General features: G+C 38.2%; 5 protein-coding genes across 8 annotated transcripts; 3 read left to right on the top strand and 2 right to left on the bottom strand.

The window, feature by feature from the left end:
• The first annotated feature begins 1487 nt into the window (after window positions 1-1487).
• LOC133835356 (glycerol-3-phosphate dehydrogenase [NAD(+)], cytoplasmic) lies at window positions 1488-5655 on the top strand. Its single transcript, XM_062265376.1, is given in 8 exon segments — window positions 1488-1724; window positions 1832-1847; window positions 1849-2010; window positions 3981-4187; window positions 4285-4657; window positions 4717-4870; window positions 4943-5035; window positions 5566-5655. Coding segments are annotated over 8 exon segments (1086 nt in total). The 5' UTR covers window positions 1488-1680; the 3' UTR covers window positions 5603-5655.
• Window positions 5656-7220: 1565 nt separating this feature from the next.
• Window positions 7221-13379, top strand: LOC133835354 (serine/threonine-protein kinase 11-interacting protein). 4 transcript variants are annotated; one of them, XM_062265371.1, is made up of 10 exons: window positions 7221-7468; window positions 7566-7789; window positions 8104-9831; window positions 9891-10011; window positions 10068-10203; window positions 10261-10393; window positions 10450-10623; window positions 11013-11081; window positions 11353-12561; window positions 12635-13379. In XM_062265371.1, the coding sequence occupies exons 2-10, from the start codon at window positions 7699-7701 to the stop codon at window positions 13096-13098; spliced, it is 4125 nt and encodes a 1374-aa protein (XP_062121355.1). In that variant the 5' UTR covers window positions 7221-7468; window positions 7566-7698; the 3' UTR covers window positions 13099-13379. The 4 variants fall into 4 exon arrangements, with proteins under 4 accessions (XP_062121355.1, XP_062121354.1, XP_062121357.1 ...); XM_062265370.1 differs by having other exon boundaries at window positions 10450-10629; XM_062265373.1 differs by lacking the exon at window positions 11013-11081.
• Window positions 13380-13463: 84 nt separating this feature from the next.
• On the bottom strand, window positions 13464-14734 carry LOC133838969 (transmembrane protein 138-like). Its single transcript, XM_062270248.1, has 3 exons — window positions 14468-14734; window positions 14149-14402; window positions 13464-14085 (listed from the first exon to the last, which is right to left on the bottom strand). The coding sequence occupies exons 1-3, from the start codon at window positions 14599-14601 to the stop codon at window positions 13976-13978; spliced, it is 498 nt and encodes a 165-aa protein (XP_062126232.1). The 5' UTR covers window positions 14602-14734; the 3' UTR covers window positions 13464-13975.
• A 658-nt stretch (window positions 14735-15392) lies between these two features.
• On the top strand, window positions 15393-16085 carry LOC133838959 (vitelline membrane protein Vm26Ab). The gene has a single exon (XM_062270238.1). It carries the CDS (start codon window positions 15456-15458, stop codon window positions 16008-16010), a length of 555 nt encoding a protein of 184 aa, XP_062126222.1. The 5' UTR covers window positions 15393-15455; the 3' UTR covers window positions 16011-16085.
• A 749-nt stretch (window positions 16086-16834) lies between these two features.
• Window positions 16835-17554, bottom strand: LOC133838949 (annexin A7). Its single transcript, XM_062270229.1, has one exon. The coding sequence runs from the start codon at window positions 17468-17470 to the stop codon at window positions 16889-16891; it is 582 nt and encodes a 193-aa protein (XP_062126213.1). The 5' UTR covers window positions 17471-17554; the 3' UTR covers window positions 16835-16888.
• Window positions 17555-17618: the final 64 nt, after the last annotated feature.

The raw sequence follows: 17618 nt of genomic DNA, 5'->3' as shown, positions 1-17618 counted from the left end.
AGCCTGCAACAACATCCCAAAAACAGAATCGCAATTAGAGAACAAGCCGGAAAAGTTTCACCAAACCGAATATTCTTAAAATTGTTTTTGAATTCTATAATAATTTCACTTTAGAAATGCTCTTTTTCTAATGAATCTCGAATTATATTCTGAGACTTTATATATGCCACATTCGAGTTTTAAACAAAAATGATGCAGTTATGCGCAATGTACAATTAAAATAAATATCATTTTGGTTTCACAACGATTCTAGATGAGTTCGGGTTGTTGTGTTTCTTTCTAACTGAAATATTTTGTTGTAAAATTGATAGAACACAATTTTTGTTAAGCCGATAAATTTCACATTAAAGCAGATGTATGTACGTTCATATACAAATTGGTCTTAGAAATATGAAATACTAAATACATATGTATGTGTTAAAAATTGTGCAATAATCTGAATTGTGCAATTGTAAACTTGACTTTGCCAGTAGTACAAAAAAACTTTCATTACAGTCTGTAAAATGCTCTGAATTATTTAGTAGCCTTTTTGAGACTCGTGCCGTAATAATTTAGCCGTAATAGCCATATCTATATGCTGGCATAGCTACTGGATAAGAGGGCACTGCTGCTGGATAAGCTGGCAATGCTGCTGGATAAGTGGCGACTTGAGGAACACTAGGACTTGGCACATGGGAAATACCAAGCAACGCTCCCAAGGGACTTACTTGCGTAGTTAGACAATTTCCAAATGGATCATACCTCAAACACGCACCACAGTCACACAGCGGATAAAAGGAAATAAGCAATACTATGAAATACACAAGAACTATATGCTGAGCCTTTAAAACTATTTATTATATCTTACCTGTTGGTGCCCCATATTAAATATCAACTGTTTTAAAAATCTCCATATTTTCACTTATAAACTAATCAGAACCATTTTAATTAGTTAAACCATTCGTAACTAACTTCATTAAGTAACAAATTATTCAATTCATAAGAAAATGCATATAGAAAATAATTCAAATCGGGCATTTACCTATCTGTGCAATTCAAAACACCAGCTCAGTTGGGCATAACAGTAAAATAGGGAGTGCTGTAAAATATTTTTTGCTTATAATTGTACGTAAAGAAATGTATTTATGAATTTGTTAAGATTACGACAGGGCACCGTAAAGATTTTAAAGTTTTTTGGAGTATTTTCTGTTCAAGCAAAAGGTTAATATTCGTAATACATTACCATTTTTCATTTGCTCCATGTAGCAGACGAAATAAAGAATTTTTTAAATTACGCGCCTATTTACACAAGTTTTCGAATTATACTAAAATACCATTAAAGTGTAACCAGCTTACAATTATCGGTGTTTCTGTATTTTGGTATTTGGTACTTATAAATAATCGATATTCCAAAAATGTTCAAAAATATCGATAGCGATGCATCGATATATCCATTGATGTTTCTCCACCACTGTCGTGAATACGCGTTTAGCACTACTATTTATTATTTATATTAATGTGCGGTGGCTTCGACGTGTCAGTTTGTTGTAAATAATTCGCGGAGTAAGTCACAAATTCCAAGTGTGTCAAAACGCGCTGCGAATCAATACGAGACGTAATCAACGCAATAAACTAACTTATCCATACAGCAACAGCAAGCAATTAATAATTAGAACCAACTAAAAGAACAACTGCATCAGCATGGCGGAAAAAGTAAATGTTTGCATCGTTGGCTCAGGCAACTGGTAAGTGCAACAACAACAATAACAACAGCGAGAGCAAACAATGCCCGCCAATTATATAATAATTGCATATTGCACCTTGGCATTTCTAAACGAAAACCTTGTAACAGGGGTTCGGCCATCGCAAAAAATTGTGGGCGCCAATGCTTCAGCGCTGCCCGAGTTCGAGGAGCGCGTTACAATGTTTGTCTACGAGGAGTTGATTGATGGCAAGAAGTTAACCGAAATCATCAATGAAACGCACGAGAACGTCAAATACTTGAAGGGACACAAACTCCCACCAAATGTGGTAAGTAAAATACAAACAATTAAATCGTAATCAATACCCATAATCTAACACGTCAGAAACAAAAAACACAAAAGGTGTGAGAAAAAGCTGTTGAACTTATGTAATAAGCAAAGCGTATTAGCTCAATTATTAACAACTTTTTTTGTCACCGCGTTGCTGCGCCTTACATAAAACACGCCGCTACCTTGATCTTGACCGATGATGTGCTGCCAGAATACACTGAAATTATCTAATCAAGCGAACGGGTGAAATGCACACAGCTATTTTTACACAATTTACACTCTCTCGCCTCGCTCTCTTTCTGGCTCTCAGTGCATTTTTCTTTTTTCAGGGCCAACACTAACAAAAGTGTTCACCTTGCTCTGTCTCTCTTTACCTTGCACACATGCAAAGCCTGCCAGCCTGGCACTGCCAACTCTGCTGGCTGCCCTCAGCTTCTCTCTCCCACTCTCTATATCTGCTCTGCCACTGCTGCCTTTGACGTAGGTCAAGGCCGGCTTGATGTGTAAAACTCACTCACATTCTGTTAATCGTGCCGTCTCTTTTTCTCTCGCACCCACACACTCTGCAGAATGCGAATATTAAATCATATTGCTTGTCAATATGAAGAGAGTGAGTACTATGACTAACAATATAATAGATCAGAGCATCACCTCATAGCTGATAAGCGTAAAATACACAGCCGACACTTGACAATTGCCTGATTATAGATAACTTCGTCTCTATTGTGTATGCGGGTCATGTTTAACAAGCTATTTTAGTGTTGTTGCGATAGATAAGGCTTGTATTATGCTGCAATTGTTAATTATTTAGAATTTTCTTTGTGGAAAAACACTGGAATTAATAGTGTCGAGAGACTCAGAATAGAAACAGCTGGCGGCAGACCGATATGATAATCAAAACTGTTTCTATGCCTGTTGCTTTTGTTTTTGTTTTGTTTTTTTGCTTTTCTATATCATTAGAAGTGACCACAGATAAATTACAAACATACATGTCTACATATATATGTTTGTATGAGAAAATATACACTAATACCTACATATATGATTTTTGGCAAATGTTCAATAGTGAAAAGAAATGGGGAAAACAAAATTTTCTTTAATTGCTTATAAACAAATAAAAACAAAAGGCCAATGTCAAAAATGCAACAAGAGCTAAACAATTTTAATTGCATTAAGCAACAATCCAGATTATCACATAATAACCGGTTTTCTATAATAGGAATAGTTTCTGATTCATTTAATTGTTGTTTTGAAGATAGACAACTTCCCTTTCATTATGAACGATTTAATTATATAGAATCATTTACTGGAAAACACATTGGGACATTAACATAAAATTGAATACAACTTAGTAAATGCAATATTGCACTTTTTTAAACCTTTCTGCTGACGAATACTAATTGTATCGCTTTTAATTTTAGCTGTGCCAACAACTTTAATCACTTTGCGAGATATATATTTTGTTTGTCGCCTCAGTGTTATCTGAAGCGAGCAATCCATATAAATTAGGAGCTAAGCAACTTATATGAACTTTATACTTTAGGTAAACAGTTATGCAACGCTTATCAAATTAGCTTACGGCAACGCCAACGCCAAAAAACAAGTTTTTTAGCAAACGCAAACGCTGAACCATTTTCAACAAAACAAAAAACAAAAATCAAATGTGTAAAAACTGGTTATGAATTGATACATAAAACAATAGTATCTCATAGATTACGCAGTCATCTAACTTACCATGTCTAGACGGAGCCAAGCCTCCAAAATGGAAAACGTTTACACGTGTGCGTCCAATGATTTCCGTGATGTTTTCCTTCATTCAACCTTGAGCTGTGCTTTTTTATTTAGTTGTATACTTGCTTATCAGAACAACTGTTCCCCGCTTATCAGAACATTATAATTGTATTTTTGTTGCTGTTGTTGTTTGCTAATTTTGATGAATTGGTTCTCCTTGTCTTTGTCTGTTTCTAGGTTGCTGTACCTGATCTCGTTGAGGCTGCCAAGAATGCCGATATACTAATTTTCGTGGTGCCGCATCAGTTTATACCGAATTTCTGCAAACAATTGCTGGGCAAAATCAAGCCAAACGCCATTGCCATATCGCTGATCAAGGGCTTCGACAAAGCCGAAGGCGGCGGCATTGATCTAATTTCGCACATTATCACCCGCCATTTGAAGGTGAGTCAATGGACGTTCTTTCGTAGTATATTTAGAACACACACTGTGTCACTTTGAAAACCCCTTTGCTAATCTCACACGCTCCTCCCACGCTCAGATACCATGCGCTGTCCTCATGGGAGCTAATCTGGCCAACGAGGTGGCCGAGGGCAACTTCTGCGAGACGACAATCGGCTGCACGGACAAAAAATACGGCAAGGTGCTGCGTGATCTCTTCCAGGCCAATCACTTCCGTGTCGTGGTTGTTGAGGATTCCGATGCCGTTGAGGTTTGCGGTGCCCTCAAGAACATTGTTGCCTGCGGTGCGGGCTTCGTTGATGGTCTGAAGCTGGGCGACAACACCAAGGCAGCTGTGATTCGTCTTGGCCTTATGGAAATGATTCGTTTCGTCGAAGTCTTCTACCCTGGCAGCAAATTGTCTACCTTCTTCGAGAGCTGCGGTGTTGCGGATCTTATCACAACGTGCTACGGTAAGAAAAATAATTGAATTAATGTTTCTGATCATATAATGTGAATTAATAATTTTTAGGTGGCCGCAATCGTCGTGTCTCTGAGGCTTTTGTCACCTCTGGCAAAACTATTGAAGAGCTGGAGAAGGAAATGCTCAATGGACAAAAATTGCAAGGTCCTCCTACTGCCGAGGAAGTTAACTACATGTTGAAGAACAAGGGTCTGGAGGACAAGTACGATATTCCAAATAATCAATACATTTTGAATTCAACGCTAACGATTTTGTTTTTTAATTTCTATTTCAGATTCCCTCTGTTCACCGCCATTCACAAAATTTGCACAAATCAGCTTAAGCCTAAAGATTTAATCGATTGCATACGCAATCATCCAGAGCATATGTAAGTGTTGAGTTCCTTTAGTTTTGCTTTCGTTTTGCACAAACTGCACATGAATTCCTCAACAAACCCCTTTGAATATTCCTATCTACTATATCCACCCGCAATCTTTGAGTTAACCTGTAATGTACTTACTGATTTTCCTCCTAATAACAACAGATTTTTAGTTTTTATTGTAACCGTATCTATCCTAAATAGTTTAATACTTTTTGCACATTCTTTTTAGTTCTTGGCATGTGTTCTGTTTCTAATAATATTAAGTTTAAATTTTAGTATAACCAAAAAGCTGAATAATAAAAACTCCAAAAGTAATTTCTAAATTCTATAAATTTGAAATTTTTCATAAATATTTTTCGAATAGTTTTCTTTTTCATACCCAAAAAAAAAAAATCCTACTCATTATCAGCTCATTCATCCCCGATCCATGAAAAATAACTACCTCATTTCATTCGCATTGCTAATACGATATCAACTTTTATGTTTCATCAACAACAATTTGTTTTCTTCTCTTCTTTTTATATGATTTCTCATAGGGATGATACGATCATCATGCCGTCGCCAAAACTCTAAACTGTGTTACAACCAAATATATAAAAAACAAAAGAAAAAATATACAATCGATTGTAAATACTATTCGTTTATAGTTCAACTCCAGTCATATTCTATCACACACTCATGCATTTTTGCAACCGGTATACTACTACGTTCTCGTACAATCAGAAAATCGCTATCCCTCGCCACGTTCGTTCAACACGCATTTCAACAATAATATTATCCAATTTTGTATGATTTATATATTTTGTTTTCAGTGTATTATGTGTTCATAAGAGAAAATGTCAGTGTCATACTATTTGTTAAAACCAAAATGAATTTTGTTAATCATAAATAAAGCATTTTAATATTTTTTGTACATATCGAAAAAATAAACCAAATTAGGAAAAAAATTTATATTTATTTAAATTACATATATTTACCAAAATTGGCAGCTATGAATTGGCAGACAGCAGTACGTATCAAAATTTGATGAATCTAAATCTTCAATTGAATTTTGCGTTTTTAAATTCATGTTTGTATTGGAATGCAATTTATAATTTTAATTGCTTTGAAAATAGTATGAAGCGCTTCTACAAATAACGAGTTTTATTTTCTATTTCGCAGGCAAACTTTGTAAAATTGTAATGCAATTTTTTAAACGTTTTTTATGCACCAAACAGGAGTAATTAGGTATTTTTCAGCACACAAACAAATTCTACAAAATGAGTCAGTAATACTACCCCAACCAACGACAAGAATGTGTACAGGTTGTTAATTTAATTTTAAAATCCAACGCATATCCAGCGAACCACAGAAACCGAAACGAACAAAAACCAATCTTGAAGTCTGCCTATTATTTTAAACTTAGTTAATAAAAGTTTAGCAAGAAATGTGCGCATGTACCTAAAGAATTTTGTAAATATCAAATATGCTATTTACAATTTCGAAACATAAACACAAAAGTGAACAGAAGCGATTAAAATGGAACAGCAATGGTATATTTTTAAATTAAATAAATCTAGGCATACGGAATTTTATTTGCATTACTAAATCTTAGTGCAATTTGAATTTTATGGCGTAGTCATGATAAATTATATGTAAAATTAAAAATGTGTTAAATAAATAAAAGTCAAAAAAGCTATACGAGTCTACTTTTCTTGTTTTAATTTAGAAAAACGCAGTTTGCACAACTTAAAATTGCAATAACTCTGGGTTTTTTTTTTAATTTTAAATCTAACAAATCGTAATCAAATCTTGCACGTTAAAGTTTGTACTCAAAACAGCTTAGGGAATTTGACCGTGATCAACATCATTAAGATTGTCAAAATTCCTATTCTGAAAATTATGTTCTGAGATCTTCATGTAGTAAAATAACTGATTTTAAGCTAGAGGGTAGTAATATTATAAGTTCATTTATTATTAAAGAGCTTTTAAATCTGTCCTGGTGTGACCATAAATAACATCTCGAAAGTATTCGTTTTCGTACATACATATATGTTTTCACTTCTGGTTACACTTTCATAGAGAATCCGATAATTTTTCTTACTGATTTAACGGTGATTTCAGTCAGCTGTGCTGGAAGCGCTTTACAACACTGGCGAATGCAACCCTTTGCCTACGCTGCCTGCTGACTGTCAATTTTTTAGCAATAACAAAAGTATTTTTAGTGAGACAGTGGAATATTTTTGCGCCCAATGCACACAAACACAATCACCAACATAAACGCATAATAATGTTGTTAAAGTGCCAAATATACGTTTGAAATCTATACAATAATTATTAGTTGACTATGTAGTGTTGCTGAGTGTTAAACGCGTTCTGGACAATGGCGTCATAATAATTCCCTTTGTTATTCGCTCATTGGGGACAGCAGCCAAATCATAAACATCAAAATAGAATTAGGTGAACTACGTAAAATGTTTGCTTCTTGCTTGCTTGCAATTAACACTTGACAGCGTGTGAAAGTATGGGTGTGCCTAATATAATATTGTTTTTTCAGTTGACAATCTCAATAAAGAAAGCTAAAACGCAGAAAGCAGAAGAAAACTGAATCAGACCCTGTACAAATATTTCACAAATAACAAACATTTGGAGGAATTGTGTTATTGCATGGCCTTCAACCAGCAGCTGGAATGGATCCTCAAATAATAACCGAATTGGCCAATTTGCTGCGCAAAAATGGTGACAAAATCCTTAGCTCGGAATTTACCTTGACCTTATCAGGTGAGTAAAAACAAAAAACACGCTGAGTGCTATTTGCGTATATAACATAGGTTTGCAACATTTAGTTGATATTTTTTGTGCAGAATTATGATGATAATAATCAAATGCATGTACAAGAAAAATTTTAAAATCCTAACAATTTGTAGGTACGTTATTTTCGCAAATGGGGCTCGATATATAGTATAGAGAAGCATGCACTCGGGCGATGACCAAACGCTAGCCAACGCCTGTCCCATAGCTTTGTTCCTAAGCACATAGTTTGCTTTGCTTATCAGTTTAACCCGTTATTAATCATACAAACGCACATATTGCAGGTCCATTGCTACGCGGTTTGAATGATGCCTTTGCGTTATTCCCTGACAGCGACATTGTATTCGGAGCTGGATTGGGGACATCGCAGCAAAACTCGCAGGCATTCCAAGTGCTTATGCCATATAATGCCCAATCGAGTGTGTATGCCGACCTCCAGCTGCTGCATGATTTTGTGCAGAAAACAACGTTGCTCAAGCTTAACTATTTCCCCAGCGAACATTACTACCAAGGTGCCATCGACATATGCAAATTTCGTGCACTGCGTCGCCTGGAGGTGCACAAGATCAACATCTCTCAAGTGGTTGGCATCCAAGCGTTGCGTTCGCAGCTTCAGCACTTGATCTGCATCAAGAGTCTGAACAGTGTGGAGGACATTATCACGCACTGTGGTGGCGACAAATCGAATGGCTTCGTTTGGAACGAACTGCAAACGGCAGATTTTAGCTATAACAATCTGCGTGGCATTGATACTGCTCTGGAGTTTGCCCAACATCTGCAGCATCTAAATCTGCGGCACAATAAACTAATCAGTGTGTCTGCCATTAAGTGGCTGCCACACCTAAAAACACTTGATCTAAGCTACAATTGCTTGACGCAACTGCCGTTGTTTCATGCCGAGGCTTGCAAGCGGCTGCAGTCACTCAACATCAGCAGCAATTACGTGGAGGAGCTGCTCGACATGACCAAACTAGATGCTCTGACGAATATGGATCTATCGGACAACTGTCTCCTAGAGCATTCGCAACTGTTGCCGCTGAGTGTTCTGATGACGCTGACCACTCTCAATTTGCAGGGTAATCCGCTGGCATGTCATCCAAAACATCGCTTGGCGACAGCACAATATCTGCACAAAAATACATCCACTGTCAAGTTTGTGCTGGACTTTGAGCCCCTGTCAAAGCCAGAGAAGGCAATGACGGGCAGCCAACAGCTGCGAAATGTGGGCATGGGTCATAGAATCGCCAGCAGTTACATGTCTATAAATAGCTCACGGGGATCTGTTAATACGCCCGCATCTAGCATTGGCTCGCAGCGTTCGATATCGATGCGAGGCAGAGATTCATCATCGGAAGCAGAGCAACTAGCGCCGCAAGAGACGCAAATAGTTAAACGACGCACCAAGAAGCTGCGCAGCGTGGAGATAGCAGAGCATGGCGAAGAGTTTGCAAAGGAAGCGACTGCTATAACAGATCCTATCAACGTAAGCGCTGTTCCGGAACAAGAGGCCCCTGATGGTAGCCATTTGGAGACAAAGAAAAAAATCGAGACATTGCGCATGAAATATGGTAACGAATGGCTGCAGTCCGGCAATACAGAACTAATGCTGGGCATAAACGCAATACAGCCCAGCGAACCGAAACGTCACGCTGCACGCCAAGAGCTCGACGAGTTTCTGGGCGAGCTTTCTGCAAACTATCAGCCTGAACCTCGGGCTCAACTTGAATCTGACGAACTCAATATTAGCTCCACGCCCACGAATGGCGCACATTGGAGTTCGCCTCTAAATGACACATTGACGCCCATTAAATTAGATGTCGACAACACCGACAAGGACGAGACTCAGGCAACAGTTTATGAATCATGTGATAATACCACGGAAACGGAATATCAGAGCATGGACAATACACTCCAGGAAGAAAAAGATGAACAGCGGGAACCAGAGATTGACAAGCATCGAGAAGTGTTGAATCTTTATGGATTGTCAAGTGCAGAGCAAGAAGAGGAACCAGGTGATAATATTTAATCCAAAATTATTTCCATTTTGCTAAATGTGTGTAATCTCTTCTAGTCTCTGACGAAGAACCGGATGAGAAGCTTTACATTGTTTGCCATGCGCACAAGACCAGCGAACCTCTGTTCCTAACCATATCATCGAATTACATACGGGAAAAGGACGCACTGAACGAACGGTAGCTATCGGTATCATAAATATGCTGTTAAATATTACAATTCTATGCCTTTGTAGAACAAAAACTAAGTGGAGTCTCAGGATGCTGGAGTCTTGTGAGCGCATTAAATCGAATACGCTGCGTATCAACTTTGACACCATGCAAAAACACAAACAGGAGCGCGTCTATTCTGTGGACAATGCACTCTGTCAAGTACGTTAAATTTGTAGTAATTAATAGAGTCACTAATTCAATGGATTTTGCTTTTAGGAAATCGAAAAGAAGCTGCGCGATATTCTTTCGCAGCGTGATCTCACCGAAATGAACATTACCCCCTATATCTGCTTGAACTGTGGCCTTCAGTTTTCCAGAGAGCGTAATAAGAAGAACTACAAGACAGCAGGCAAGCTAAAGTAATTAAAATTCTAGAATATGTGATTAATATCTTACTTTTTATAGAGCTACGTTGTCCCAATTGCGCTAAAGATTTGGTGGCAGAGGTGCACGACGAGACAGGTTCGATGGAGAAAACTAAAGAAGCTGCAATGGAACCGAAGTTGTCGCCAGCGCTAATTGTAGATGAATCACCAGTTGGTACACCGCTGATGCTGCAGTCCAAGGAGGATAATCAAAGTATTGGCAAGTCCCTGGCCAACCATTCCATTTGTGTAGAACAAAATTCTGCCAAATTTTTGTAGTTTTTGTTTTTTTATTTTCAATGCATTTCGGTTATTGCGAGCGGCATTTTGTGTTTTGTAGTTTTGTTATTGGAATATGTTTAATTCTTTGTTTTTATTTTTGTTATATTTATCATTTTTAATTTATTTCTTTTTATTTTTCTTTTTGCATGCGATATTTCACATAAAATACACGACACACAAACAATTTGCCACACACATGTTAAACCACGAATGTCGATCGAGACTGAAATCTAACGTTTTGTATATTTTTATGTATTCTTTTTGTACTCTTTTCGCTCACCCAACAACAATTGTAAAAAAAAATACTATTTAATTATATAGTGGGCAACAAGAGGCTCTTCGCTATTAACACACCAAACAAACGTAGGAGTTTGATGCAAACCATAAAAAGTTAATATGCCAATTTATTGTAAACAATTTTTGCATTTCGCTACTTGTTGTAATGTGAAGCAGCATTTGGGCATGAAACACTAATTTATTTGCATATTTATCAAGCTAACAAAACAAAACAGATCTATTCTAAATTTTATCATGCACCTGCAAACGAAAATCGTATTTCACTAAAGAGTTTAGCAAGAGCAATGCTGCTTCCATTAGAGATAAATTTATATTTACTTTTCATGGCTAATTTAACTAATTATCGTCTCACCATATTCCACAGGATCGGCCAATTCACTTAACGAAAGCAGCTCCTGTTCGAAGATAACCAACTCACAGTGTTCGTTTGACTCCAATCGTTCAGTTGTGGGCAGTTCGAATACCGAACGTGATTTGGAATTTCGTGCCAATGAGAGTGATGTCGACATCATATCCAATCCGAGCCAATCTAGTATTGAAGTGCTGGATCCCAATTTCGTGCAAAGCGCTAGTCGCAAAACCTCTGAGGAGCGGCGCATAGCACAAATACCCAATCTACAGACCATCGATGATGACCACAGCCAAGCACAAAGTTTCATTGAGCGTGAGTTTGGCCAGCTGTTGGCGGCCAGATCCAAGTCAACAGCAAACGAGGAATCAATTGAAACGACAGTTGAAGATACAACGCCAAAATCCAAAACTTTGGCACAAGTGCAGCTGACGGAGAGCAGCTCATCTGGCTCGGTCACCGACAGCATTTGCACCACTTACGAGCAACAGAGCAAGCAGCAGCTGCAGCCGCAAGATAAGGGTCAATTGCTGGCAACAAATGATCCCATCGTTATACACAATTTGCTGCATGCCGAACGCAATGTTAGCACCCATCAGCATCACCACAACAATAACAACATTGAGGTGGCGGGTGTTAGCGAAAATGGACATCTGAAGAAGGGCGAAGAGGCTGGCCTCTCTTCTGTGTTTGGAGGTGAGTTAAATACTTTTTTCGACCATAGTTGCTTTTTTAATATAATTTTATCTATCCTTCAGCTCTTTTTTCAATCAACCAACGTCCTAATGTCCAGCTCAAAGAAGCTCATCGAATCAGAGTCGACTGCCAGCGGAGTGCAGCCCTATAAGTTTAACTACAGCGACTTTAACGACATCGATCACCGGCTAAAGCTGTATTTCTATCAGAGAAAGTTCAAGGATGCTGCCGAGCACTTCAAGTGGCTGGCCAAGGGTCGTATTTTCAATGAACAAACACAAACGGTGCGTGATGGTTTATTGATAATATCCACCAGCAAGTGCTATCTGATGGAGGCCTATGCACCGCCCCATGATGATGTATCCAAGTGGTTGCGTCAGGTAACAAGCGCTACCATTAATCGCTTAACGCGTGTGCAGTGTCTTCCCTGGAAATTGGGATTGTCTTTTACTCTGAACAATTGGGGAAACTTTGCACTCCTGTTGCAGGATATGCTGCGCACCGACAGCTTATTATTGTACCTGGCGGGTAAGTAAATTTTGCAGCCTATTTAGTTTATCAAATTATATAATATAATATATATATATAATATTATGTGTAGATAATCCGCTTCCGTCTAACTGCGAATTGATACAAGACCCCTCTGATGCCGTGCTTCAACGACTAAATGCGCTGGTTACGGAGCCGCTTAAGATGTGCACTGTATTGAGTGGCTGCCGATGGACTTGTGGGCAGGATAAACGCAATTTTGAAATCTGCACATTGCTAACTTCAGACACACAATTGCATGTCGTCGGCAATGGCCGATTTAATTGGCTGACAACCAACGTGGAGCAGAAGCCACAGCTGGAACTTTCGTTGACACAGCAGATGAGCAATCTAGTGGAAGCGGAACGAGTTACGGACTGCGAGTACAAAATTAACTTTCTGGACGAGACGGAAAATCAATGTGAACTGTGGCACCTTCAGTTCGAGACACAGGCTAATGCCGAGTGCTGTCTGGACGTCATTGGTAAATCGTGGGAACAACTGTTTGGTGTGCCATTCAGCTATTCCGGAATGTAGTATTTATCATTTTACGAGGGACCAAACACTATTTTACTTTGTTCATATCGAAGCAAAAACTATGTGCAAATTTGAAATTCAATTGTGACAATGTTTATCTAATGATCTACAATCTATATTATCATGCTTAGCCTTACAAACTGGGACATATATATATTTAACTGGATTAGTTTTAGTATTTCAAAACGTCGACAATACAATTATAATGAAGCAAGCGAAAAATGGTGCTCACCCACTACACTAGCTATGAAGTCAATGTAAAATACAGCATACAATTTAAATTATTATGTATTGGAAGTCATAGTTAAGTTAGGTTTGAAAATTCTTAAATTTGAATTTACCATATTTTTTAACAATGAGCATAATCTGAACAACTTTTGTAAATATTTATAAATTATAATACATAACCACTTTCAATTTGTATATGTTTCTATATTGTTAGATAGGAATCGTTGTAAGAGTTGCAATAATATAAAGATACAAATATAACAGAATTTACAATATAATGTTACGAATAAAACTAGGATTTTAAGAATAAAATTATCCAAATTAAAAATTATTTTATGACTGGAATGACAGTCTAGCAAGCTTGTTTGTTTAAAGTATAAAACTGGGGATAATAGAGCAATGAAATGCCAGGCAAACATAAGTAAGCAATAAAACAATTCACAATAATTTTAATCCCATGTTCCTCTTTTGATGATAAAAAGATTGTTACTTTTGATTCACAAATATCATTAATTATATTTGTGTTGTGTATGTATATTTATGTACATTTAATAACAGTATTTTGAGCTTTTAATTTATATATTAAAGACGGACTCTGCCTAGCTAATAATAATATATACATTCATTCCCATTAAATGAGCCTTTCGCTTTATTTGTCACCCAATTGTTCGGCTATCCAATCAAGATGCTCCTCCTTATAGCGTGGATCAGCCATGATCAGCGCAGTTGACTTTGAAGTGTAATAATACAAAACTGACACTAATCGAATAATAGAGATTTATGTTAGGTAAAACTAAAGGATATTGAAAATAATAAACTTACTCAAGCGCTGAAATACGGCCAAGGCATATAGGGCCAAAGGCCATTGTTGAGTCGATTCCGACGGGGACAATCGATACTGGTAAACAATCCAGGAGTGCTGCGAGGCGGACAGCAGGAAATAGATCGTTATGCTGAACAGAAATAGTTTACAATTGCGCAAGATAATGTGAGAGGCGCCCACTTGATAGACACAAGTTGAATGCAGCGACAACGTAAATAACAGATACTCTATGATGATAAACGAATCCTGAACACTACAAGCAAGGAATTTTATTATATTTATGGCAACTATAAAAAAAACATTTGTTGGGTTGCTTACACGAAAAAGAATATTGCAGTTTGGAGCTTATCCCGCGCTAACCAGGAGCCGAAGGCATTGAAGAATAAATCCGCAAGCAACAGGGCAAGTTGAAAAACCAAAAGCCAAGAATAACGTCGCAATGTTAATTTCATTTTTTATAATTGCAGCTTAACCTTTTCTGTTTGAACTGTGTTTTGTTTCTGACGCTTGTGTTATGGTGTCCTTCGTCCTAGTGACGTCAAATGCGCCCACGCAATGGGAGCATGCGCTGCCCAGCAACAGCATGGCCGCAACTTTAAGTTTAAAATATACCAGTTTTCTAAATATACCGCATTGCAATCGATAAAGCTATCGTCGATAAAAATCGAATTTAAATTCTCTTTGTAACCTCCACAAATACAACTTTTGGAATACAAATTATATGTTTTATTATTTAAACGCAACATTTTCAAATATATAATGCAGATTCGAATGGATATGACCGACTTCGTCGCAAGTCCATTAGACTCAACTTCGATCGCCTGCGAAATCTTAGATAATATTGCTGATTCAGCTCAGAATAGTAGTTGCTCGGCAATAAATGAGTCCAGTTCAGTGAGTCTTCGTTTTCATTGCTGTTTTGCTCCAGAAACTGTAACATACCGGAAGCTTCTGTTGCCCCTGTTAAGACTCCAAAATTTGGGGTCAGCAGATGAATTACAAGTAGAAGCAAAAGTATCTTCAGTTTGTCCATTTCGAATTGGTGTTAGCCGGTCAGAGCTTCACCCTACACCGTTCTCTTCGATTATGGTAAATCACAAGTTGGGCTCCAATTGGGATCGTCAGCAATTTGCACTTTTCAATATATTTATTTTTTGTTTTCTTTTTGGTAATTTTCCCATTTTCCAATGCGCTCAGCGTTTTTGCAGTGGGCTATAAAGTGGAAAGCTTCGACACTAGGGTATTACAGTCAACCTCTAGGTGGCACATTAGCAGCAAGCAGCGACAGCTCTACATATCCCACAAAATGGCATTTAACATTGGACACATCTTTCTGGTCACCATCCTGGCCATCGTCTGTGCCGCGGAAACAATTCAATTGCAGCCAACTCAAGGCATCCTGATCCCAGCCCCATTGGCCGAGAACATTCGTGTATCACGTGCCGCTTACGGTGGCTATGGAGCTCCAGCTGCCGCCCCTGCATCCTACTCCGCCCCAGCTGCACCTGCCTACTCTGCCCCAGCTGCTCCAGCCTACGCCGCCCCGGCTGCTCCGGCCTACGCTGCACCCGCACCAGCCGCTCCTGCTTACTCGGCTCCTGCTGCTCCCGCCTACTCCGCACCAGCTCCAGCCCCAGCTGCCCCAGCCTACTCTGCACCAGCTCCTGCCCCAGCCGCACCTGCCTACTCAGCACCCGCATCCATCCCATCCCCACCGTGCCCCAAGAACTATCTGTTCAGCTGCCAGCCCTCACTGCAGCCTGTGCCCTGCTCTGCGCCTGCTCCATCCTATGGATCCGCCGGTGCCTACTCGCAGTACGCTCCCCAATACGCTGTGCCCATCGTCCGCGAGTTTGTTTAAGTGAAAGAATGGATCTTTATTTCGGACAACTGCTTCACCTCTCTTGAAATAAACTACAATTATACAAAAGAATAATATCATTTTTCACTTTTTGGGCGGGTATAAATAAGACAAGATAAACAATACCGATAAAAAATCTTGTTATGAAAAATTTTAAAATATTTAGTATCTTTTGTAAGTAGAAAAGTCAAGGGCTCTATTTGCCATATTATAAAGAAGCTCAGAAATATCTCGAAATAAAATAAATTAAAATATTAAAACTTCTTTTATTAGTTTTTAACATAAATATCGATTTCGTTATTATATATTATATCAGTTTTATAACTATGAGTTATAATATAACATAATATAATATATACTTTTTTTATAATGCATTATAATTCCATAAAACATATATTAGATTAATATCAAATTAATTATTCGAATACATTTATTTAAATCTCGCACATAAGCTAAACTCAAAATTATTTGAAATAGTGTCTCAAGGAGTCGATGACCTTAGTAGCTAGCACTCTCTTTTTTAGTTAATATATTATATTTTTGTATAATAATTAAATACGTAAATAAATAAATTAATTTCATAAAGAGTTTTGCAATTTTATGAATCCACAAACTAAATGGTAAAATTGCTATAATTCAATTGTCTCTTAGAAATCTCATATTAACAATTTAGTAGATTTGTTTATGTAGATATGTCAAAACTTGGGATTCTCCTCTCAATTTTTTTTAAGTGATATAAAATTCGTATAGTAGCTTTTCTATTCAATTCTAATAACTGCTGTAAAACCTTTTAAAAATTCAAATATTTATAAAATACTTCTAGGTAAGTTTTAAGAGTCTCTTTTATTTAACGAAATCAATATCAGTTCTTTGGTTTCTCAATAGCCACTACTCGCACAGGGGGCAGGCTTCAGCACCGCTTCACATGAGATCAAGTAGCTTTGGGCACAAGGAGGCACTGGAATACTAGGCGCATTGCACCCGATTGGTTGCTTTGCCGGCTGTGGCTGTTGTTGTTGTGGTGTATCCTCTTGGTCATAGCTGCGTGCAAAACCACCAAAGCCGCCACTGACGCCAGCATTAAATCCACCTCCGAAACCGCCTCCAAGACCGCTGCCAAAGCCGCCTCCAAACCCACGAACAGGTCCTCCAAATCCTGGGGGTCCACCGAATGGCGGTCCACCAAAAGGCGGTCTGCCGAAGGGCGGAGCTCCAAATCCACCGCCAGGACCACCAAAATTATTCTCCACAATTACCTCCTGAACAATTTGCTGTTGTCGTGGCTGTCGCACCAGCTGAACACTATCCTGAAGCATCTCCGGCGTAAAGAGGCGCACAGGAATGATGTGAAATAGTTCACCCGAAGGACTGCGCGCAAAACGATGTTCACAATGCGCCCGACAGTCTTGAAACCGGAACCACAACAGAATTAATGAAAGAAGCGTCCAGAGTCGAGACATCTTGGTGTGGATAACTTTAGAACTGAAGTTCAATGAAGCTGTAAACTGAGACTAGCCGCCAATGCGTTGGCCGCAGTTGGTTTTTATCAACGATGGCGATATGGCTTAGATTCCATTTGCTGGAAAATGCATTGGCAAGCGGAATGAA

Source organism: Drosophila sulfurigaster, chromosome 2L (genome assembly GCF_023558435.1).
Source record: "Drosophila sulfurigaster albostrigata strain 15112-1811.04 chromosome 2L, ASM2355843v2, whole genome shotgun sequence".
NCBI lineage: Eukaryota > Metazoa > Arthropoda > Insecta > Diptera > Drosophilidae > Drosophila > Drosophila sulfurigaster.
This window is presented reverse-complemented; position numbering and strand designations above follow the sequence as displayed.

What these genes read in the sequence shown, in the direction of transcription:
- LOC133838969 (XM_062270248.1), bottom strand. Translation starts at nt 14,601, where the DNA reads ATGAAATTAACATTGCGACGTTATTCTTGGCTTTTGGTTTTTCAACTT. An exon ending in ACTGCAATATTCTTTTTCGT is followed by an intron (nt 14,403 to 14,467) that starts GTAAGCAACCCA and finishes CCTTGCTTGTAG; the next exon opens with TGTTCAGGATTCGTTTATCA. An exon ending in GGCCGTATTTCAGCGCTTGA is followed by an intron (nt 14,086 to 14,148) that starts GTAAGTTTATTA and finishes TTATTCGATTAG; the next exon opens with TGTCAGTTTTGTATTATTAC.
- LOC133838949 (XM_062270229.1), bottom strand. Translation starts at nt 17,470, where the DNA reads ATGTCTCGACTCTGGACGCTTCTTTCATTAATTCTGTTGTGGTTCCGG.
- LOC133838959 (XM_062270238.1), top strand. Translation starts at nt 15,456, where the DNA reads ATGGCATTTAACATTGGACACATCTTTCTGGTCACCATCCTGGCCATC.
- LOC133835354 (XM_062265370.1), top strand. Translation starts at nt 7,699, where the DNA reads ATGGATCCTCAAATAATAACCGAATTGGCCAATTTGCTGCGCAAAAAT. An exon ending in AAGGACGCACTGAACGAACG is followed by an intron (nt 10,012 to 10,067) that starts GTAGCTATCGGT and finishes ATGCCTTTGTAG; the next exon opens with AACAAAAACTAAGTGGAGTC. An exon ending in CTTATTATTGTACCTGGCGG is followed by an intron (nt 12,562 to 12,634) that starts GTAAGTAAATTT and finishes TATTATGTGTAG; the next exon opens with ATAATCCGCTTCCGTCTAAC.